This window comes from Centroberyx affinis, unplaced genomic scaffold, assembly GCF_046629955.1.
Source record: "Centroberyx affinis isolate AG114_WGS23_722 - 3 ecotype Tasmania unplaced genomic scaffold, CSIRO-AGI_Caff_v1 ptg001599l_1, whole genome shotgun sequence".
Taxonomy (NCBI): domain Eukaryota; kingdom Metazoa; phylum Chordata; class Actinopteri; order Beryciformes; family Berycidae; genus Centroberyx; species Centroberyx affinis.
In genome coordinates, this window is record NW_027280045.1 from 166,516 (window position 1) to 191,371 (window position 24,856).

Consider the following 24,856-nt stretch of genomic DNA (forward strand, 5'->3'; position numbering starts at 1 on the left):
TTGAAATTACACAAAAAAAGCTACTCAATTTCAGTAATGTGAGTAAATTAGTTACTTCCACCCTTGCAGACACATATGCATATACATAAACCAGGCCTAGAAAAACACACACATGCACACATGTCTTTCATTGCGTCAGCAGCAGTTAGCCTGGTCAAACTCCTTGGTGAATAAAATAAAATTCTCTTTCTGAAATGCACACTGTGACAGCAGAGGGGAATCTCTGTTCATATTGACTCCACCACCATACAAAGCTGCTGTTTTTTTTTTGGCATTATCCACAGTGAGACCCAGATAAAGTATGACCACTACCTGGTTCCTAATGCCCTGCTGGAGCACGGGCTGCTGTGTCTGGAGCAAGGCAGAAACGACGAGGCGATCAAACTCCTAGAGACAGCGAAGTAAGTGCTCCAACATATTCAGATCATCTCTGCTCATGGAGAAGCATGTTGTTAAAGCAAGGATTTCAGATGGGGTCTACTCTCTCACTGAAGTTTGAAGATATTGTATACCCACAAGGCATCACTTTGACTTTTGAATTTGTTGCTGAAATTATATTATGCTGTTGCTGTTTTTTTTTCCGTTTGTTTCGTCTTATTATTATTTTTTTTAATCATTGTAGTCTTGACATCATTGTAAATGAGGGCCACACTAAATAAAGGTTTGAAAGTCAAATGCAGTAGAGAAAAACTTAGAGTCAGTGCTAGAATGAAAGACAAGGTTAACTTTGACTTGTTTATGAAGCATGTCTTGAGATTCACTGGTTTATTACAGGGCCCTTTAATCAAAAATACATTTAGATTTACAGCATAATTATAAAATTTAACCTGTGTTGCAATGTCATATGGTTCTGCTGCTTCCCTTTCAGGCAAAATTATAAAAACTACTCCATGGAATCACGGACACACTTCCGTATCCAGGCTGCTCTGCACAAGGCCAAGGACACCGGGGAGAACGGGATCCACATGCCCTCCAGCCCTTAACGGCCAGAGGAGGGCACACCAGACCAGAGACAGCTTCCTGTTCCTGCAGTCCCACAATGCACCACTCAGCCCAGCCCAGCTCAGCTCAGCCCAGCGCAGGGCAGGGCAGCGGGGATGGACCTGACAGAGCCAGAGTACTAAACAAACCACACTACCAAATTACTGACACTAACTCCACCCGACCAGCAGCGCCATCAAGCTCTCAGCCAATTCCCCCTCCTTCACTTCAATATTAATCAGAGACCAGACAATTAAATGACTCCATTTGATGTCAGATGACACAAAATAGCATGAAGTTACATGTTGACATATCATGACACCACATGTCATATGATACAATATAACACAACCCAGAGCATAATCTATAATAACACCTCTGTTTTGTCCTGTCTCATTGGTCATATTTTGGTTGGCAGGTTTGTTAGTGTCTCCTCTGTTTGGAGTTTTTGATCAAAAGCTATATGGCCAACTAAGATATGACTTTTGAGTCTTGGATTCACTGAGTTATACAGTACATAATCTTTTTTTTTATTTACCTCAGTGATTCATTTTTAATCTTCTCCCTCTCCCTGAACCCTGTTGCAACGTACAGAAAACACAAACTTAGTAATGTGGAATACTTTCAACAGTCTCCCTGTGAAGTAATGACGAAATCTCCACCGCCACTAAATCCTGTTGTATTCACAGTCCCAAGTATGGGCTTCTGCACAGAGCTATGTAAATCAGCCGGCAAACTCCCCGCAGTCCAAAAAATGTCTATATGACTTAGAGAGTTATTCTTTATGTTTATACATTAACTACAAAATGGCGCCTTTTACAAAAATTGTCCCGTTTTAAGAGGACAGATGAACGTGTCTTTTAGAAAGGCAGACTCCCTCCTTTTCTCCTCCTAGTGTGTGGGACGGGCTCCAACAGTACTTGAGTGTGAACAAACAGGCCATTCAGGCAGACCGAGGAAGGCCTGCTTGCCTGTCTGCCTGCTGCATCTTTAGTGGGTGAAGACGCTTTGAACGACCACAGGAGCCTTCCTGCTTTACAAACTTCATCTGCTGCTCCTGTACTGGCCATGCTAGACTAGAACCACCTATAGAAGGACTTGTACATCATAGTTATGATCTTGTGTGTCTAATAATAATAATCTGTATATGACCAATGTTTATTTGTAATAATCTGAAATGGTAAGACAACATGAGGTCGCCTCTCTTCGTGTTGTGTGTTAGGTTATTTGAAGTTCTGTGTCCAGTGGCAGAGTATCTTAAAACCTAGGAACTCAGATGGCGTCTCAAGTGTTGGAATTAGAGCACTGTTGATTTATTCATGATTAGAGCAAGGTTTGGGATTAAAGAAATTGACCGGGAGTCAATTTAGACTTTTTTTTTTTAAATGGTGGAGGAAATGTATACTTAATATTGTTTTATCAACAGTCTCTGTCTGGAAAATTCCAATGACAAATTATATTTTCAAGTAATATTCTATTTAGCTTTTTCCTTTTTTCTTTGGTTTTACTGATATAAAGAAATTCTAACCAAATTTAGTGGCACTGTGATGTTTACGATAAGCATATTCTATGGGGCATGGCTACGACTGAGCAGAATGACATTCCTGTACATACTGAATGTTTCTTTTGTAATTTAAGATGAAATGATCAAATAAGTAACTCAAAGTCATCCCTCTTTGTGTTGTGTTGTTTTCTTCGTAATCTGCACCACAAATTTTTTACAATACAAAGTGGCATTATTTACTGAACAAAGTGACACTGATTGCAAATCTTTGCACTCACTGTTCCCTTCAGTGTGATCTAATCCACTAGATAGGGATACAGTGAAGTCATGTCATTTTGTTGACATGCAAGCCAATGACAGCCAAGGAGAACAAGACGGATATATAGTATACACATCTCATTTTTATTAAAAATACTCAAAGGAGCAAGAAAGAGGAATTCCTCTGAAATTCCAGTTACAAAGATACATTTATCGATTTAGCTCTGTGTTTATGTTTTTAGCAAAGGGCAATGTGATCAGCAATCTGATTGGCGCTGGACAATAGCTTCCTCGATGTAGAAGAAAGCTCATTGGTCCGTTTTCTGGGGGGCGGTGCTTCGTGTTGCTACATCACCACTTTTCTATCGTTCGGGAGCTGCAAAGTGGAAAGTCCCTGTCAAGGGGTCTTTAATCAGGGAACGGGAATTAGGTTTGTCAGTTTAAGTGAGAGCTATCAATAATTTCGCCACTTTACTGCCTCAAGAGACATCAGTTTGTGTGAGCTCGTTTCAGTCGTCGCTTTAGCTAACGAGTAGATGTTCTTCTGCGAGTGCTAGCTAGTGTTAGCAGGCTAGCTCTTTGTGTTGGTAGCTGATAGCTGAAGGATGTTTTGTTTTTGTTGAACTGAACAGCCCTCCCGTCGTCTGGGAGAGGAGATTTATCAGCTGTGTATGGAAAAACCCAATCGATTGTCTTCACATCGCGTGTATTCACTGAAATATCAGTGAAAGTGGCCCGTGAAATCTACTCTGTAGTAAAGCGACACCGAGAGAGGGGAGAGTTTGAAGAGGACGGAGATGGGAAACTGTCTGAAATCTCCGACCTCGGATGATATTTCTTTGCTACACGAATCTCAGTCGGACCGGGCCAGCTACGGGGACGGGGCTGACCCCGACCAGGAGCCACCGCCCCCCTATCAGGTAACTTTGGTCAACTGTGGAGACCATCGCCACGACCAGCTGAGCTTTGTTTTTTTCACAAGGTTGACAATATTCAGTGAATCGGTGGACTTGAGATGCTTGGTTAATTTGATATTTTATGGCACGTCTGGCCCAGTTTACCAGTCTTTCAGCCATGGCCGCCTTACAACAGACTCTGTATAGCTGATAGAGAAGGAGAAGACACCAAAAATTGATGACAAACAGACGATATGAGAAGCTAGGCCTGCTGTTTACAGATCCAACATCACCCTCGGCCAGCACCAGCAACCCAGCCCATTGACCCTGTCTCCTACTGGCTTTGACAATAATCCTCTTTGTTATATCCGAAAGTCCTGTCTCTGTCTGTCATTTCACCGCAGTCATAATATGATTCATCCTTCATTGGTATGATAGAAGCATAATATCATCACCTAGTCTCCACTCAGCACAGTGAATCATGCAGTTTTGGCTCAAATTCAGTAGTGATGAAAGTAACAAACCTAGGCAGCTGTAACTAGTTCACTTTCACCCGCTGTGTTTAGTGATAGAGCCATATGCGCATTTGACATATTTTGGTATGGAGTATGAAATGTATTTTCTTGGTCCTGAAGAAACAAACCCTAGTTCTCATTTTAAAAGGGTCGTTTTTGTAAAGGAATGACTGTCATAACTTTGTCAGCTGCTTGTTTTAGTGATCTCCCCAGGGCAGCAACTTTGTTTGTCGTGTGTTATTTCCAGAATTAGATCACCCACTGACAAGACTGGCCATGCTATAACTGTAAATATGATGTCTGGTGTTACCCTGCCCTTGTATGTTTTTCTGTGTTAAGAAGTGGCTGGTATGCGTTATGTAAGGCCTTGGCTAGGAGTTTGCTGTTACTGGGTTAAGCCAAGTCTTATCTGTAGATTTAAGATAAGTGTTTTTAAAGCATGGGAAACTGAAGGCGATCTCAGGTCAGTGCAGCAGGAGAGTTCATGGCTGATTGGAGAAGGCTACTTAATTGTTAAAGTCAGATAGCCTATTAGAACCAACAGACCAACCAAGTGCAAAAGCTATGTTGTCAGTTTGTTACAACAGTGTTGAAATCGTATCTATCAGGTTGCTCAAGTGGGGACGTCACTCTTTCTGTTACAGTCAGCTGTTGTCTTTTGATCTTTCCATCAAGCCTCATGTGCAAAATTTCCTGAGTCTGTGCAAAATGATTTGTGGAAAGCATGGTGTAAAGCTGCCATTTCAAAATAAAGTTTTCAGTTATTTTATGCATATGCATGTCCACACACATGTACTTTTTTGACTCAAATCATATTTATTGGAAATTTAAAGGAAAGTCAAGAAACTGAAGGAAAATCTACAAATGGTGAGTTTAACGTGAAATGTCTCGGCAGTCATTTGCAAAACATATTTCATTTTGCTAATTGTGCCGCAAGATATTGAAATGTAAAAAACACTGATGATTGGCTTGTAATGCCCAGATCTAACAAACTCTCAACACTGATTCTACATGTTAAATTGACTTGGCTCTCTTGACTCAGCTGCTCCTAAACATCAGCCCCCAGTGCATCTTGACCAATTACCAGTGGTGGTGTAGATGGCCTGTTTTGGCCTTTAATGCCTCTCACTTCACCTTAAGGCACCATTATTGATTTGGTCATCAGAGCAGTGGTGTTTTATGTACACTTGAGTGTTACCTGGTCATGTTGCTGTACAGGTCATGATTTTCAGTCACTATCAACTTGTTACTCGCATAATCACTGTCAGTGATTATCAGAATGGATTGTAACACAGAAGGGATGCATCAGGGCACAGTTAAAGATAATAGCAGAATTGGGGCAGGATTCCTTGTTACGCCTTCATTTCTAGGTCTTGCCAAGAATATGTCATGTCTGGTGTGATGACAGTATGTAATTAAGCCAGCCAACCCCTGTATGATAGAGAGAGATAGAATGATAAATGACACACTTGGACCTAACCCTGCTTAGGACATAGCCTAGTTTCCACAGAAGAGCTCTGACTAGGTTTCAGCTGAATTCAGAAAGTTATAATGCACAACTTGTTCACACTAATACGGAGAGTAGCAGAAGAGAGTTAACTAACTAGTTAGAACCTGCTTATAAAGAGCTCTTTCAGACCTGCCAGGTCTTAAAATCCTTTCCCTTTAGCTTTGTGACCACAGTGATCAGCACCTTTAGCATCTGAACCCAGTCTGAAAACACAGGACACATTTTTTGGGCCTGAGGCACAGCTCAGCTCAGCTCAGTTCACTTTGGAAGTCCTGGATACATTTGAAGAGGGACTGAAGGGGGGCTAAAATGGTGTCTGTTAATTTTAGGGGGCGGCCAAAAACGGATGTGTCTGTCAAAAACAGATTGAGCCAATGTATTCTCTATGGAGCTGATACACTGACAGATGACGGAGAGCGAAGGGCTGTCCGTCTTTTTTATGCAGCGTAGTCCGTATTTTTTGTACGTCAAAAGCTTTTGTTAAACTGCAGTCATACATCATTTTCCGTTAACTGTTTTCTAGCCCCCTTTCAGATTATCCACCTGCCTTTTTTCAGAACGCTATGCGCCTGTTTCACATTCCAATGCCAATAGGAACCTTGTCATCCATTTCTGCCTGGCATCCCCCTCAGGCTTAAATAACCCAGTTTCTGCTTAAGGTCCAAAAGTAGACTAGTAACACCACAGTCCAAACAGTAGGTTATCCTAATACCATAAAAAATTCAAGTTCATTTTATTGTCATACGTGTAAAAGAATGCAATGAAACACATCATCACAAACTTGTCTCCGATCTAGACACTCATTGGATATCGACAATACATAGGCTATAGCCTACACTGAACAATTTAACTGCATTCCCCTTTTCAGACACTCATCCTGAGGCTTATGAATGTCTGTTCCACCTTGAACTTGTCTGTCAGACTGATTCCCATCAGACTGTGTTTCCTGGGAATCCGTGGTCGGCAGTGATTCGGAGGAGGTGGAATTCCCGCATCTGGAGCTACCCTCTGCCATGCCAGAGGCTGCGTGTGGTGCCGTTGTGTAATTTCCTGGCTGAAAAGACGCAGTGCACAGACAGGCTTTTTGCACTAAAAGGCTTGTTTGAGTCATAGGTCTAACAAAGAAAGGGCCCTATGAGGTCCCCAGTTCCCAGAAACTAGGCACAGTGACCTAACTGTTGGAAGGGTGGATAGATGGATGGATGGTGATCAGCTAAGTGGATGAGATCAGTCCTCTGAGCCCACCACTTAGTAGACCATTTAACGTCTTGTCAAAATGATTTCAAAGTGTGTGTGTGTGTGCGTGTGTGTGTTGTTGTCTCCATTACTTTGGGAAGTGCAGTTCTGTTTGTGGTTGTAATGTTGCGAGGGCAGTTGGTGTTAGTGTGTGCCCATGTGTCGGCGCGCAGAGATGTGTGTGAGCGTTACTTACAGCGCGTTGTGTGTCGAGTGCGGTGATTTGGAAAGCAGCTGGTGAGAAGAGTGCTGACTCATCGCTGTGGGTCTGGGCTACAGCAGATAAGGCACCCCTGTGTGTTTGCATTTGAGAGTGGGAAAGTGTGTGTGTGTGTGTGTGTGTGTGTGTGTGTGTGTGTGTGTGTGTGTGTGTGTGGCCCCCTGGTATGACTAGAAATGTCCCCTTCAACCTCATCCCCCTAAGAGATGGGAGCAGTGACAGTTTTTATTGATCACATTCAATCTGGCACAAAGGCCATTATGCCGCTGTCAGCTTGCTTTATGGCCTGACCTCATTGGCTGGAACACCTTGTAGACATGAAAAGACCCACTCTGTCTGTGTGTGTGTGTGTGTGTGTGTGTGTGTGTGTGTTTGCATGTATCTGCAGTTGCTTCTCTCTTAATGCACTCCCCTTTTCAGTCTTTCTCACATTTAGTTTGTGTGAGTGTGAGGACTAGAGGGTAGAAAATGATCTAAGACACAGCAAAGCAGCGCCTGCTGTTCTGGTCGAAGACAAGACTAAATCTCCCTTCAGAGGGGTTAGTAGTCCTGGGGGTACGCACAAACACACACACACAAACACACACACAAACAGTGCTGTGTAGCAGAGTCTATCACCCAGACACACTGCCGCGAAGATGAGAAGGCTTGTTGTCAGCACTTTGCTTTGAGCCCATCGAACTCTGTAAGAGGCACTGAGGCAAGAAAGTTTACTTTGGAGGTGCTTTCTAATTAGCTGTCAAACCTGGAGTGGAGAGGAGAGGAGAGGAGAGGAGAGAAAGCATGGGAGATGGGAGGAAGGGAGGAGGAGAGGAGATGAAAAATTAAACGAGAGTGGTTTTCTGAGTGGTTGTGGCTAAGCTTAAAAAAAAACTATGGGTCATTTTCAGCACATCTGTGAGTGTAGTTCGGGACAACGTGATACTTTTCAACACAACATCCATGAAAAGAAACGCACGCTGTATGAGCGTACTGTATATCGGCAATAAGACATTTTTGTAACGTGTTGTTGTGAAAAGTAACAAGAAAATGTGTTGTCCCAAACCACACTCACAGATGTGCTAAAAATCACACTTTTTTTTTTCTTTCAAGTGTACATGCTGCTGTGGTCTGCTGCCTTTTCACAGTTTCCATTCAGGTGGTCAGTCTCCTGGCAGCCACGGCGGGGGAAAGCAGGAAGAGAGAGGGACTTCCTCATTTTGTTCAGATAACAGTAATGTGTTGGACAGATGAGTTACACTATGCACTTTGTTTTCCCAGCAGGCACCAGTGAGTCATTGAGATCAGATATGGTCTTGAGTTTAGCCATGTAAGGCAGTGCTTCACCCCAACAGAGAGCCTTTATGATGAATTACCTACTGTTTAGTCCTGATATGGTAACAGGAAAGGGGGGGGGGGTACAAACAAGGCATTGTGCTGCAGGTCAGTGACATAGTCTGCCGGCTTTGGCTGACACATGGTGCTGCTCAGCCACACAGAGGTTGCTGTTCCTGAACTCTCACCACAAGGGCCGAGACTCAAATGACCACTGAGTCCTCTTTTCTCCTCTCCTCGACTCCTTTTCTCACACTTTAGTTCTTGTCTCTCCCTGCGATTGCCAGTTGCCGACCGCAGCTCATAAAATCACTGGAGCAGGAGGTCAGATGGGGGTCGGGGGTGTTTTGTCGGTCGATATATTCGGGGTAAAAAAAATCAATGAAAGGCTGTTGAGGTCTGTGGAAGTCTGTTTAGCCTGGTACAGACTGTCACCGCTCCCTATAACTCATTTTCATTGGCTGGCACTATTTGCAATTGGCTGTTAACTACAAGATCTACGATTAGGGTATGTTTTTTGGGGTTCCTGAATGTTTTTTTCTCCTCACCTTGCACTTGTTTGTTTTGCTTTTTTGCACCAAGATAAGTTTACCTGTCAGGACCCCATAGTAGTTTCTGACTGTGCGTTGCTGGACTGTGGGTTCTTTGTGTGTGTGTATATATTCATGAATTGTGTGTGCAAACATTAGGGCTAATACTCTGAGCCTACATAGAGCTGGTATCGACTTCCTGCTTTTACCAGACTGATGAAATAATGTGATACACACACATACCATTACGCTCACACTGTCAGCCTATCCTGTTATCAGATAAACATCCTGTAATGCTAATGTCCATCCTCCTCCCCCTGTTGTTGCCTTTCTTGACTGTGTGCATATTTGTGTGAGAGGCTGAGTGCATGCCTGCCTGTATTGTGTGCAGGTGTCTGCAGGTCCTGCTCAAGGATTTTGTTACTCTGCAGTCTCTAGACAGAGGGCTAACATTTCAGAGCCTGTGAGCGCTTCGGTTTCTGGTGTTGTTTCACCTTAAGTGCACATTGATGCTGCTTAGGTTGCACCACAGAGTCAGCCACCAATTAGGGCAAGTAGATATTTCCTGCAATGCATATGGTTGATTTATGGAAGACTGGCCAGGCTAAATGTGAGAATTTTCTTTTGGTAATGTTCAATGTCCAATGGAGGGATTTTGCCCAGTCATGCTTCCTGTCTGTGTGGGCCTGGCCTGGTTTCTCATTCTTCATAAGGTTGACGTGCACACACACACACACACACACACACACACACACACACACACACACACACACACACACAGACACACACACACACACACACACACATACACACACACATACAGCCAGGGGGGACACTGGGCTGTTGGGTTTTGTTGATCAGACCTTCCCTTATCAACACTGGTAGAGAATGCTTCATTGTGATGTGTGTGTGTGTGTGTGAGAGAGTGATGTAAGCTCTTGGATCTGAAGTGTAAATATCTGGGTGGAGACCAGAGCTGTTATTGAACTTGTGGGCTGAGAGTGCCTCTATCTTCCACTTTCCTATTCTTCTTTTTCTGGATTTCCTTCAATTAGTGATGGATGAGAGATAGGGTAACTATCTCCGTTCATGAGTATTTCTCTCTCTCTCTCTCTCTGCACTCATTACCCATCCTCGATCTTCCTCTCCCTTCCCTTTCTCCATTAGCAGCCCGGGGCCTGGCAGGCTGACAGTTTCTGCTGCTGTGTGTCTGGCTCAGCTGCCTCCAGCATGCTTGGCAGAGGAGACCAGGGCTCAGGTCGCTCCCTCTCTGTCCCTCCCGCCTCCCTTCTCACCCCGCCACCCCTGCTCTCCCACTCTCTCTCTCTCTTTCTCTCTTTCTCCCCTCTCTCTCTCTCTCTCTCACTCACACTCTCTCTCTCTCTCTCGTTCTCACTGTTGTCTTTCTGGTCAACCCAAGGTCACCTAATAAACAGTTGTCACATCCCAGCTGATGGGAGGAGGGAGGCATATGACAACAAAAACACTGCTGACTACTGCACAGTTGACCACCCCAACACACAAACACACACACACACACACACACACGCTACAGCTGCTGCCCCCGCTCCATCGAGCCACTGTCTGTAGCTTTTATCCCCGCTGCCTGGCTGCCGTCTGTTTTTGACACAGACGAGGGGTGTGGCTGTCAGGAGAAAGGCAGACTGGACTGGGAGGGACGGCCCAGCGCTTTGACAAAGCCTCAGCTGCTAAAGCCATGCTGACTCATGGCTTTGAACGCTGCGGTGCTGAGAGGCTGCCTGCTAGCTAGGCATTGTTGTGCATGGGTTTTGAGTAGTGACCCAGCCAGCTAGGGCAATGCTTCTAACATGTTGAATGCTACAGGCCTTCCAGCAAGGGAAAAACATGGGAAATGGAGAGTTGCTCATTGCTGCTAATCTCAGATGAAAACTGTAGAAAAACTCTTCAAAAAGTTAGCTTTTCAGGGATTAAAAATAGACCTATCTTCAAAGTAATGACCATGCACTTTGAAATTGATCACGCAATTAATTTTCACTAGGTTTCTAAATAAAGCACTGCACATTATGTTTCAATATAATTTAAAAAAAGACTAAAATTACAGGGTTTTCCCATGATAGCATTGTCATGTTATTCTCATAAATTGCTAATGGAGTTATTCAGTAGCCAACAGTAGATGGCTGTAGTTGTACTGGGCTGCTCCCATCTGTTCATAGGTGTAGCTGTGTATATAACAGGGCATTACCTAAGGGGAATGTCACTCAATCAGCCTACTCGGGGTGATTGAGTGTTTCGACTGACATGAGGGTGAGCAAATAATGACAAAAACAAAAGTCTATGCAGCGTTCTTATGGCGTTTTCTTGTAACAAGCCAAGGTCTAGGTCATTAGCTACTTACTTGCCATCTGGTGAAAATGGATCAGAAGGGGCAGGTTAGTGTAAACAGCATGGTGTCAGATAGATTTTCAGCTCACTTATCAGAAGCCGCCACTAGGCTAACACCTATCTGATCCCTCCAGCTCTTGTCAAGTGTCTTGTCCTTGGTGTCAAGAGGTCGTCTCTGGAGTGTGGATATACAGGCGGTTAATGAAGGAGCTCGCTGGTTGCCGTTTGAGTGGATTTAGCCTAATCCACGACCTGGTTGTTGGTTCCTCTGAATTGCCTGACATGAAGGTATGGTAGACAGGAGGAGGAAGAGGGAGTTAATGGATTGAAGGATGGACTGAGGGAGGGAGAGGAGGAACTACACGCAGCATGAGAGGCCGCATGTAGCAAGAGATACATGAATATAAGGTTGAATTAATGGACGGAGGAAAGGAAGGAAGGAAGGAAGGGAGAGGACAAGGCAGAGGCACTGTGATAGTCTGCAAAGTGAGAGGGACGAGTAGAAGAATAGAAGATTGGGTTTAGAGAGGAGCAGGAGGTGCAAGTTTTAGTTTTTGTAAACCAAAGGGAGTTTCCTGTTAACCCAAGCATAACGGGTCTGCTTTGAAGTTTAGTGCAGGGCAACTTCTAGGGGCTTACCAATTTTAAGCTCGATCACATAAACTTGATTTTCTAATAAGATAACACTCCCCCAGGAAAGTTGACAGTGAAAGTGTTTTATCCTGCTATAGAGCTTTCCCAGAGCTCATACTGCAGACTCTTTCATTACACACACACACATTAGGCTCATACTCTGTGGTGATCAAACCCCAGTCAAGTTCAATTCATATATAAACCCTGTTTTATAAAACAAGTTTGTTAAGTCTGCTAAAGGCTTTTCAGACCATTAACAATTCAACAAGTCGGTTATGCTTTTAAAAGGTATCAATAGCAAGTATTTCTCATCTCTAGGCAAGTCAAGTAAAAACACCCACAGCTTTCTGCTGTACTAACTGTCTGGACTAGGCATGCGGAAATACTGCCACCTACTGGCCTATATAATATCTCCAAAACATGGCCAGAAATATTGTTGGCTAATAATTATATACATTTATTATTATTAATTATTACATGTATTATTAACAAGTAGTCATTGTGAGCATTTCAGTCTCACAAGGCTTCTTTTTTAGAGGGCTACATATTTAACAACAAACAATGTGCATTGGATTGTGAAACTGTCTCACAGTCAACTGAGTAGTTTCAGTGTGTAATAAGCCGAGGTGAAAGCTTTCCTTCAGGGTGAGGGATTGACATAGTAAAGCTTATCACTACTGCATTGGCAGGTTGTGACATTCTTCTTCTCCTCAGTATTAAAACAAGCTGCTTATGCCCCGGTTCAGAGAATTTGTTTGTAACATAAATATGCCACAATATAACCAAAGGGAAGTTTCATGATAAGGTAGTGGTTTCTTCTGCTGGTGCTGCCTGGTAGCTGTTCGAAGTGTGTGTTTACTGTCAAACAATGGCTCCCAGTAACAAGGGTGAGGTTTTACTGTTTTTATTTAAAAACATCATCTCACAGTGCTAGAATAAAGGGTGGAGACAGGTTGGGTAAGCGACTCTACTAGTTATGAAATGGGAATATTAGCCTTAATGCAACATTAGGTATTTCCTCACAGTTCTCTTTCACGCTACAAACCAGTTCTCTGTCTAACTTTGTCTCTGAGACTTGCAAACCGGAAGTATACACATGCACTCTTCCCTCAGCATGGATTTCATTGCTAAACATCAGAGCTGTAGTTGGTCTATACAACAGGTTTTGCTGGAGGGTGTCTGTGTGAACCAGTGGTAAAGAATCATTAGTTATCATGTGTATGTTTGTCTCTGTAAATCCTCCTCAGGAGCCTGCCTTTACCTACCAACTAACTTCATGTTACACAATTGTTTGATGTAGGTTAAGTAGATGACTGTTAAGAGTCTAACTCTGGCACATGTCCTCCTCTCTCGCTGCCTGCAGGAGCAGATCCACGTGCCTGTCTACCACCCGACGCCCAGCCAGGCCCGGCTGGCCACCCAGCTGACAGAGGAGGAGCAGATCCGCATCGCCCAGCGCATCGGACTCATCCAGCACCTCCCCAAGGGCGTGTACGACCCAGGACGGGACGGTTCTGAGAAGAAGATCAGAGAGTGAGTAGAAACCCTGGGTGGTCAGACACAGTTCTGGGTCTCAGGGAGTAGGGAGGCTTCTTCAGCTGGGTGATCCATGTCAAGCAGGGTGCTATATGTCCTTAAAATGTCTTAAGTTGAATTATCTGAATTCCAGGCCTTAAAGCAATATTCCACTTAGTTTAACATGGAGGTTATTTGGCATTTGACCACCATGAAAACCAGAATATAAACTACTCACCATGATTGAATGCAGCTGGATGAGTTTGTAGCGTTCAGATTTTTACTTACCATTCATTTGAATGAGGCCACGAAAATAGCCTGAAAACTTACATTTACCATGGTGGTGAACAGATTCCACAACATATCCTCCGCTGTGTTCTCTTCTATCAATAAAAATGCTATTTGGCGAAATTATATTCTAAAACATTGGATGTAAAACATCGTCTCCTCCTACACAAGTCTCTTGTGTAGCCGAATGAGATGTTTTGGCATTTGTAGCTGATCACTGGCATTATCATTTAGCAAAACTGAAAATGCAAGTAGGATGCGGGGGGGGGGGGGTTGGGGGGAGGCTGGGAAGTGTCTTGAAATTCCAATGGGGAGTTTTTGTTCCAAAATAGAGAGTACCAGCCAGAAAGTGAGTTTTGAAAGCCAGAAATCTGAGCATCCGGTGAAGAAATCATTGAGTCATTCATATTTATCAATAAATTAATTTTGTTCCATTTTGTACTATGGGCCAGTGAAAATATTAAACAATAAATCAGATGCACTCATCTCCAAGCCTTGCTGGCATGTTTAGTCGCAAATATACGGGGGCTCTGAAAAGCATGACTCACAGTGGGATCACTGGACAATATATGCCAGTGTTTCTGAACTGCACGTTCAATGTTTTTTCTCCATTCCATTATTCCCCGCATTTTTGTGTTGTCCTCTTGCCAAGAAAATGTAGCATTGAGTTGAAAATGAGTGTTTCTGTGCTCCCTGTTGCAGGTGTGTGATCTGTATGATGGACTTTGTGTACGGAGACCCGATCCGGTTCCTGCCCTGCATGCACATCTACCACATGGACTGTATAGACGACTGGCTGATGAGATCCTTCACCTGCCCCTCCTGCATGGAGCCTGTGGACGCCGCGCTGCTCTCCTCCTATGAGACCAACTGACATGCACACGTGCCCACAGACACACATGTACACAGCTACAGACCGGACGCACACATGTACACACACAGATGGACATGCACACACCCTCCAGCCTGTTTGACGGGGAACCCATACCCTGGCTTAGTCATGAGGTCAAAGTTGGTGATATTGGCTCCAGACGATAAATCAAAGTAGTGCAGGGATGATCTTGTTGTGAAGACTCTGTGCGTGTGTTTGTGTGTGTGCGTGTGTGTGTGTGCGCGCGCGCACGTGTGTGTGTGTGTGTGTGTGTGTGTGTGTGTGTGTGTGTATGTGTGTGTGTGCATCTGAGTTCCTCGGTAGGCCTGCTGGACAGGATTGCATGTGGGAAGGGAGTGGAGGGATGAATGGATAAGAGCAAGGAGAGGTGGTGTTAAAGGCAAGAGCAGGAAGGAGTGGGAGGCACGAAAGGAGAAAAGAAGGGAGGTGAAAGAGAGAGAGAGTGTGAGGATAGACGCACTGAGGCCAGAAGTCAGCAGGAATGGAATGACTGTTAATTCTTATGACTAAGACACATTTCCAACATCCGCTTTTATACACACACACACACACACACTCACACACTTCCCTTATTTACTCCCCACCGTTGAAATGGACCGTTGAATATGCGGGAGGAAGGACATCTGACCATCATCAGGCTGTATATTGTGTTTCTTGGACCGCTGAAGCCTGATAACTGGAATCTCATACAAGACGGGGGGAGGGAGAATAAATGCCCCATACAGGATCCCAGGACCTACCAGACATTTAGATCTGTCCCCATACAGACGCCCGCTACAGACTCCTATCTGCTGCAAAGACTGCTAGAGACGCAGACATCTGATTTAAAGACAGCTACAGACAGACATCAGACTGCTGCCACAAAGGAGCAGAAGTCTTCTGTGGACGTATGATAGGCCTCCACTTGTCTTCTACACACAGGCCTAGAGCTTTCTGTCTGTATAGATATCTTATGAGAAAAATAAGATTGGTTGGTTGATTGATTTGACTGTCCTGTGGCTTTGTGAAATCTGTTCTGTATTTGTTTTGCGAGTCGGCATAAGGGCTCTGTTGAACCAATATTTACCAACAACACAGGAAAAAATACAACAGACTTGGCAAAGGGAAGTATGTGCTTTAGTCACTAATGTGATGTATAGCTGGCATACTATTGCTATCAAGCTATATACTCTTCATGGCTTGCTGAGTCACAGTGAGTTCTCAAATTATTGGCCAAAGCACAAGCAGTTTCGTGGACCGGTTATCAAATGAGTGATGCACACACCATTCACACAAATCGGAGAGATATTTGCACTTCTTCATCGGACTCGTGAGAAGAGTTCAGCATATGCATTCAGTTCAGTACTTAACGTGGGAGTGAAGTATGTGGTTTGTTTTACCCACATACCCATTATCAATACAATGTTTTTCAAACCTCAGTGATGAAAGCCACAGAATCTGTGTCCCAAGAGTGGCTCACAGAATGTGTAACTGGTGACATAAACTAAACTACTGACTTAACTCCACAGTTGATACCCCTGTTATATTAACTAAGACTCCTGTAATTCCAAGGACAAGTGTTTGACTTTCCGGTCACACAGAAAGGATAACACGTACCATGTAGACCTGAGAGGAAACATCCTGTTCTGTAGCAGGAGGCACTTGGCTCGTTCACAAAACCAGACCTAAAACAAACACACGTGGAAGCGACGGTTAATGCTGGCAGATGACATTATCAGGACGCTGGTGACAAAGAGCGACTCTGGTCATGGGTTGTGTATATGAGATAGGTTTGATGTGGCGATGAGCAAGTCCGTGTGTACAAGTGAGGGTGTGTGTGTACCTAATGTGGTTAGAACTGGCAATTATACATTGCTGACAACATGTTCTCCTCAGTTTAGAAAGGCTATGTCTATTCATACGTGAGACAGTGTCAGTTTTTCTTGCATTGAAAATTATTTTCATGCACTACTTCACACACTGACGTTGAGGCCTCAATCTACCCGATTTCCTCTTGTCATACTCTAAAATGTCTCTAGCCCAAGTCACCCAGTTTACGATGAAAGCACAAAGACATACAAACGTTAATTTCTATTTTCATCCTCCCTGGTAACTTTGACATTTAAGTGAGTCAGTAAGACTCTGAATTATGCAGGACATAGTGTAGTAAAAATATTATTCATCTTAGCGCCCCCTGCATAGAGGGCATGATACAGATCTGACACTGAGTTTGAAAACACGCCTTTAGTGATCTGTGTATTTGTCTGTGCGTACCTGTGTGTGCGTGTTTGTAGTAGGCCTTATTGCCTCTGCGTGTGTGTGTGTGTGCGTGTGTGTGTGTGTATTTGAAAAAGATGGGGGTTGGGTGGGGGGTGGAGGTGGCAGTAAGCACCTTGGTTTTTGCACAGTACTTTTCTCTAATTTACTCTTTATGTTGTACATTTTTCTCCATCATCAAGGTGGAGCTTCATTGCCTTAGGTTACATGTGAGTGAGGGTCGTTATCGGCTGCTAACGTGTGGAGAAGAGTCCAACTAACTTCAAGAAACAACAGGGGGTTTGATACACAGACAATTTAGACTGGAAATGCTGCTGGCAAGCTGGCAATATGCAATAGTGCTGGATAGTTACACAATCATTGTACATGTCATATTGTGAAGAATAGGTGTATCGTGAAAATTGTCCAAGTTCAACTACATTGTCACAGAACAAATAAATGAATTGTCGGTGTATCACAGTGTTTGGACCAGATTTCTGTCAAATCATCTGCCTTTCTCTCAGAGAATTCCTGGGATTATGTAGCTGGTTCCCAACGGTTTCGTCTGCATCCTGCACCAGTCCTGTGGTACAGCTGGCCAAGTAAGTGACCACAAGTATGGGTGTTGGATCCAAGGGCAGAAGGCCAAACCTTTTTGTGGAGTGGGGGAGGTTTTGATCTCAGTCTGGACGCAATAAACGCTGGGTTGGGCTCAAAAAGAAAGCTAAACAATGTGGTTGTGTATGTGTCTTTCTATCTTTCCATAGCTCCCCCAAAAATAATCAAAGAAAAAGTTTACCTTAAAATTGAATCCACGTACATATCCTGATTTATAACACTCTGCTAAAGCTAGAATCCAGAAACTACAATCTTTGATGAAGTCATTAAGAAACTTTATGGAGCTGCTCTGTTGAAAGTGAGTGGTGGTGAGGCTATCTTTGTGAACTCAGTTTGTTTGAGCTTTTATATACCCAAATAGGCTTTATTTCCTATGATATGCGAACAGCTCTGATAGAAAAAAGATATTCACATCCCCAGAAAATGACCCTGGGACCTATCAGTGTCCACAATGTTGATCTGCCATCCACTGACAATGGAACAGCTCCACAACATGATGCTTGATCACAGTTTAGAGCCTTGACTCTTATTTTGAGTTTTGGGATAGAATATAATCCAGGCTAAAAATGTCAAAATTCACAGGAATGACAAGTGAATACTGTTTTAGGGTGGATTTTTCCTTTTGTTACAGGATTAAACAGCAAGGATTGCTGATATGTGTATGGGGTATGTGTGTTGATATGTTTGCGTACGGATGCTTGTTAGACTTTTCCTTGTTTGTAAGCATATGCATATGATATGTACTACAGGCAAATAAATAGACATTGCAATGGAACATTATTGCCAGTTGGTGTGATTTATTTCCTGTCAGGACACTAGAAAGGGAAGAATGATAGTTTCATTTTTCATTCATTTCATACAAATCCGAGTGTTTGACATCTGTCTCAACCTACTAAATACAATAAAGTACATGTTATTTATTGCTCTGATAACACATGGCATGTATAGTGTACATGTAGCTATCCCTAGGTGATATTCAAGGGCCTTAATTTGGTTATTACCAGTATCATTTTGTAAAATTCACAGATATATAAATGGACCTTGGGTAAGATATTCTTGGCATTAGCATGCAGAATTTTAACGATTTCAGTTCTCGTTTAAGCTCTGGTTTACTGGTTACTGAGGTTGTTCAAAAAGGCTCACGTATAATGACAAGTTGGCCTATTTGTGGTGTCTGGAAGGCGTTTCAAGGCCTTTTCAATCACAAAAGAGGGAAGTGTTGCACTTCAAGGACCTTGTATGAATGCTGGAAGCTGTAAAAAACTATATTTGTATTGTTGAAGCAAAATTAAAGTGTAAAAGGGACTTTCAGACTGAACACTTTTGTCCCTCTTGGTTTTTGTTTCAGATGCCTGTACAGTAAGTCTTACTGCAAAATATTTACTAAATGCAGAAAGGCAAAATGCCTTTCCCCCTTGTTTACACCACTGCCCTATTTGCTTGATCTCATAATAACAGATCATGTTGCTGAGGAAACTGATTTATTTGGCTTTTTCTGAACAAAGACAGTACTTTCAAATATTTGAATCCTCTGTTGAAATGTGTCACTCCCTGCTCTCATCAATATTCTTTCTCAATCATCATCTTCCTCCTCCTCTCCTTCATCCATGTCATCCATATCCTCCTGGGCAGCTTGCTGCTCCTCTAAAGCTGCTTTCAGTGCCTGTTCCTCTTCCAGAGTCGGGTCCAGGGCCTCTGTGATTTCTGGTCCACTGGGGTATTCATTCTGCGGCATGGCTGGGACAGATGGGGTGAACCCTTCCCCTGCAAACTTCAGCCCCCACCCGACGTATATGTTCTCGAACTTCCTAAATGAAGAAACGGCAGATAATTCTTTGTAAATTGAAATGCTGCCTTCAGCATTCTGTGTGAAATCAAACATAGATTTCATAAAGTCGTGAATTCCAATCTTTGTCCTTACTTTCCACAAGCATATGCATGAGCACCTGGCCAGAGGTTTGAGCGCAGAACAGCGAGGGCATACTGAGAGGTGAGAGTGGAGGACATCTTGGAGCTCCAGGGAGAGGTGCTGAACATTTCTGAAAGGCACAAATATTAAACAACACTGTATACCTTACCAACGCTCACCAGTATGACATGAAAATGTCCCAAGTCAAAGACTGACCAGCGTCTTCAGAGAGGGGGGTGAGGAGGGGCGGTCCCGCCTCTGGCTCAGGCTCATCAGGCTCCTCCTCCTTTTCCTCAGCATCTCCCTCTTCATAAGACTCTTCCTCTGGCTTTGCAGCGAGGTTGACCCAAGTACAGCGGCCCTAAAGAGTCCACATTTACCACTAAATGTACATGGTGCATACACACACGTAATGAACTAGAACACTACCTGAAAAAAATATCCATGTGATTGCTTTAGTTCTACCTGCTGCAGGATGTGCTGCACATGATGAACCCAGGTGGACAAAGACTCGGCCATTTCAGGAACCGGGATGCCCTCAAAGTCAGGATTGACTTCATGGCTGTCACGTGGCGCCTCGTCTTCCTCGTCGCCTTCCTCCTCCCCGAACTGGTAGAAGCCCTGGGGACTGATGTGTGTGCCGGCAGAGATGCGGGCAATCTGCGCTCTTAGATAGTTGGCTTCACTGCCGGGGAAAGGAGGATAGCTGACGATTGGAGCGTCCAGCCGGCCAGTGAAGAACTTGCGGATCTGGCGTGCGGCACTGATTTGTGCAGGAGTGACTGAAGGGAGCTTAACCCAGGGAAGACCAGGCTCTTTGCACACATAGTAAACAAACTTGTTAACACCTGTTCGGATGGCCTCCTTTGGCACCACAGGGGGGGGCTTGTAGGCTGACCGAGGAAGTGGATCACCCTAGAAAACAAAGAGATCATAAGACGTAAAAGGAGTGGTAGGCTTATAAACTACTCATTTCATTGATCATCTGGTATATTCACTGAGGACTTACCACTTCCCCCTCCTCATTCTCCTCCTCATCATCCTGGGTCTCTCCTTCTCTCTCCTCATCCTCAGCGGTTTCCTCTGCGCTCTGCTCTTCCTCTTCTTCCCCTTCTCTGTACTCAGCCTCAGCAACGACATAATTGCTTTCTACTCCCAGAATCTTGCCCCAAAGTCGGCAACGCTGCAGCGGCTGGGACTCCACAAGCTTCTTCAGCGCGAGGAATATCCTCTGCATCTCTTCTCTGCCCAGGCCCACCCCGGCCTGCTCCAGGTAGAAGCCAACCTCGCTCACGTTAGGAAGAGGTGTTTCAATCTGACGAAAGACAGGCAATCAGTGTTACGTGGTGCAAATTTGGCTCTGCATACAGTAAGTAATAGTGTGGGTGTGTGTGGCCAATACCAGTTCATCCTCCTGGTCACCCTCTTCTCCCCTGGTGAAAAGCAGGCGCTGCTGTTCAGCCAGCAGCTGGGCGGCTGTAGTCTGAGGAGAGTCCCGCAGGGTGCTCTGCTTGGCTTCAAACAAACCCCGCTTCACATCACGGCTCATATCCTCAATCACATCGACCACATTTTGCGGACGCTCGTCCATCACCTTCGTCAGTAAACGTGTAAGGTGGTCATAGCTGCAACATTAAGTAAAGTCAATTAAGCATTATACAACAGTTAGTTCGGGTCGAGTAATTTGATTGGACAGGAGGCATTCCATGAGTGCTGATATACAGTATGAGCACTGGGACGTTTTTACTGTCTTTTATTTGTATCCGCCAACAAAAACAGTTCCCGCAGGATTCCACTACCAAGTGCTACCAAGCATCACACGAACTGTTTATATTAGAACACCTGTAAAGCGGAGTGATACATATAGTAAAACGTCCCAGTGCTGTTATAGGTGTACATCAGTATCAGTAACTAGCCTTAGCAAAGCTAGCTAACATTAGGCTGCATTCGTGACCTACCACTGTAACGTTATCAGGCACACGTTACTTACAGGTTAAGGTTGCTTTTTGCGCTATTTGTCAGCATAAAAGCCTTGAAGGAGGCCGCTGCCTGCAGTCTTTGTTGACTCATTTCTGGGTTTTCATCCTGTGTCTCCATCGCTCCTCGCCTCTGTCTCTTTCATCCAGTCAGTCCGACTGGACTCGACCCGCCGGGAGAAGGAGTGACCACACGACCCACAAAACACCCGAAAACACGTAAAAAATGTTAGAGTTCTGGTCAGAGTTAACACTGTAAAAATATCATTACCAACGGACAGCTGGAAATACTGGCACCAGTTTGAGCTTTCCCAAGTTGCTATGGTAAACAGTATGGTTGCTAGGCTCGTAAGGAACCAGCGGGCTTCAGGCTTCACAGGAGAAAAACAAACTAGGAAATGGATGTTAAGAACTGGATCAGGGGCTTCTTGGATCGCTCAGCCATAATAATTATAGGTGTAATAATAATAATAATAATGATCATCATCATCCTCCTCATCATCACCATAATTAGAATAATAATGTTCTCAGTTAAATGCGAGAATCTTTTTTATAAAAAAATATGTTTATTAATTCGAATATCACCCTCTTGCTCTCCTTACTTTGTTCTGTCCTCTGCGACTGAGACATAGGCTAAAACTATAAACTATTTTTAGTGGACTATACTCAAATAAATAAATAAAACGGATCCGTTTCCACCTGCACATGAACACTAATATTCTGTTTAGCCCAGGCCCTGGCCAGGGTCAACCGGGTTAACTGGGTTAATGTGCTATGGAGGGGCAAGAGTGTGCAGGTTGTCATGCCAACCAATAACCAGGTGATTAATTCACAGATTAGTTCCTCCTTTCTGGTTAAAGTTGCGCTAATCCTTCTGTTAAAAGTTTGGAACCACCAAGACCGGGCAAGAAGGGCCTCGGTCATTGCCCGGTGTCCAGCCCCAAGCAATCGCAGTCTTTAGCACGAGAATCGCCATGCAAATTAAAAGCGTGCTAAAGACTGCGAATCATGGGGGCTGGACACCAGGCAACCTTGGTCACCCGAGGAGACCAAGAACCCAGTGACCTCTCCACTCCACCAACCATGTCTTTATGGTAGGTGGCTAGACGGAAGCCACGCCTGAATAAAAGGCACACGAAGGCCCGCCTGAGTTTAATACATCCATGGGCGCTAGGCTGAATGATATCAAAGCCCATTTCCGCACATTTTTTTTCACCAAGTTTGATTTTTTCCCCCTCAATATTATGACTTAGTAATAGTAATAGTAGCCTATTAATAATTTATCATAATTATGAGATACGAGGCTAAGTCACAATAGCCTATTGCAAAAAAATCTCACTTGATGATAACATTTTCTGTTAATAGGTTGCGGAAATTGGATTTTATAAAGCCTAAAGGACTCTACGGAGCCCCTAAGGGGACATGGGCAAACGAGAAAGTATACCAGAAACTATCCCGTGCGCACGCAATACTTTCTCGTGCCCACGGGATAGTTTCTGGTGCGCACCAGATAGTTTTCTGTGCGCACCAGAAACTTAAATTTTTTTTATTTTTTTTTTACCCATGTCCCCTTAGGGGCTCCGTACTACTCTGATAGCAAAAAGGAAAAATGATTCTCTAGTCTGATGAGACAAAATTGAACTCTGGCCTGAATGGCGGAGGCGCTACGAAACCAGGTAGGCTACCGCTCATCACCTGCATAATCATCTATGGGGATGCTTCTCAGTGGCAGGGAGGAGACTGGTCAGGCTGAGGGAACCAACGGAGCCAAACACAGAGAAGAAACCTGCTGCAGGGCGCACAGGGCCGACTGGGGCCAAGATTCATCTTTCAGCACACAGCCAAGACAACGCTGGGGCTTCGGGGATGAATGAATGAATGAATGTCCCCGAGTGGCCCTGCAGCCAAAACCCAGACTTGAACTCGAAAATCTGTGGAGAGACCGGTTGAGAAATTTCTCCAAATCCGTGGAACCTTTTCAAAACCAACTAGATGAACTGGAAATGCATGACCATCAAGCTAAAAACAAGGCTGTTTTTCTTAGTTCGTGAAAAGTTGACATTTTCGACTGACAACAGCGCCATCTAAATGAGATAGGCCTATTTGTCTTTTTTTTTTTATAAATTTGCAAAAACTTCAAAAAGCGTGTTTTCGCTCTGTCGTTATTGTGTGTAGATTCATGGAAAACAAATTCAATCTTTTTTTCAAAATTAGGCCTAAGTCTAGCCTATAATACAACAAAGTGTCGAAAAAGTGACGGCATCTGAACTTTCCGAGGCCCACCCAGACCTTCAGAGGGTTGAATTTACCAAAAAAAAAACACCAGGGTTATAAACAATGTAATGTAATGCCGCTGGATCTCCACAAAGCATAGGCCTATCATTTTTAACCATGCGTCCTCTTAACAACAAAATGCCAAAACTTATCCCTGGTCCCACTGATGCAGTGTGGAGTGAGATAAATCAGCTCTGAGGTCTTAAACACTTAACCTGGGGATAAAGATAACTCTGCACAGTGTTGAAGTATTAATTTAATTTTAGAGCTTAGTGCTGCGCTTTGAGGTGCAGCGTACAGGAGCTGAACTAAGGCTTCGGCTAATCTTTCTGTTCTGCTTTGCTAATATAGGCTAGCACTTTTGATTTGCACATAATGAACTCTATACAACAACACCCTGGTCGATTATTTTTTCATCATTATTATCAGCATTATATGGAGGTTAAATGGCACATTCATCGCCGCGCGGCATGAGCTCCGAAATTAACCTACACGATAAAAAGCTGCGGACAACCAGCCTAGGCTATATGAATGGGGTGTGCTTTTATTACTTTATTTATAATTACAAAAATACAATAATACTTATAGAAAGTTTTCAAAAAACAACTTTGTATTTTATTAAAATAGCCCACCCCTCTAAAACAAATGACGGTGATCATTTGGTAGACAATAGCCTATAAATGGGAGCGGGGCGGCGAAAACCAAGGAAAAATGCGGGCAAACTATTTACAAAGTTTAAAACTGTTTACAAACTACAACTGTCTGCATTTCAGGGTCAGTGAATAAACTATAAGGCTGGCTCAAATTTTGTGATAGGCCTACTAACTTGTTTATTCACAGATCTGAAGGCTCACTTGAATTCACTCTTTTACTCCTGAGCAGGCCACCTTGCAGAAAAAAAAAGTTTCATTATTAACTTGTTTGCAATTCCCTGTCCGATTCCGATATGAAAAAATACCATGAACCTATTCATGATGCTGAGTGAGTATAAAGTCCTGACATTATTCCTCTAGTTGAGGGTAAGGAGAGAAAGAAGGCCTTATTATGTGGCAGCTCACAAAGAGACCAGAAATAGACCAGTGGAGGGAGCCCAGCACACACACACTCTCTCTCTCTCTCTCTGTCTCTCTCACCCACACACACACACACACACACACACACACACACTCTCTCTCTCTCTCTCACACA

General features: G+C 43.8%; 3 protein-coding genes across 4 annotated transcripts in view; 2 read left to right on the top strand and 1 right to left on the bottom strand.

Moving 5' to 3' along the window:
- The window catches only part of ttc39a (tetratricopeptide repeat domain 39A), a 33,333-nt gene extending 29,201 nt beyond the window's left edge, over window positions 1-4,132 (top strand). The window contains exons 20-22 of one of the 2 annotated variants that reach the window (XM_071527978.1): window positions 285-401; window positions 869-960; window positions 4,074-4,132. In XM_071527978.1, coding sequence (XP_071384079.1) covers window positions 285-401; window positions 869-960; window positions 4,074-4,117 — 253 coding nt within the window. In that variant the 3' untranslated portion in view covers window positions 4,118-4,132. Of the gene's footprint in view, window positions 1-284; window positions 402-868; window positions 2,651-4,073 lie in introns of those variants that run through there. The other variant, XM_071527979.1, reaches the window with a different exon arrangement.
- Window positions 3,135-14,814, top strand: rnf11b (ring finger protein 11b). The gene is made up of 3 exons (XM_071527980.1): window positions 3,135-3,663; window positions 13,325-13,494; window positions 14,467-14,814. The coding sequence occupies exons 1-3, from the start codon at window positions 3,541-3,543 to the stop codon at window positions 14,636-14,638; spliced, it is 465 nt and encodes a 154-aa protein (XP_071384081.1). The 5' UTR covers window positions 3,135-3,540; the 3' UTR covers window positions 14,639-14,814.
- Window positions 14,815-19,082: 4,268 nt separating this feature from the next.
- On the bottom strand, window positions 19,083-21,488 carry rsph4a (radial spoke head component 4A). The gene is made up of 7 exons (XM_071528006.1): window positions 21,409-21,488; window positions 20,821-21,043; window positions 20,431-20,733; window positions 19,884-20,333; window positions 19,635-19,779; window positions 19,431-19,548; window positions 19,083-19,317 (listed from the first exon to the last, which is right to left on the bottom strand). The coding sequence occupies exons 1-7, from the start codon at window positions 21,486-21,488 to the stop codon at window positions 19,083-19,085; spliced, it is 1,554 nt and encodes a 517-aa protein (XP_071384107.1).
- Between the last annotated feature and the right edge of the window lie 3,368 nt (window positions 21,489-24,856).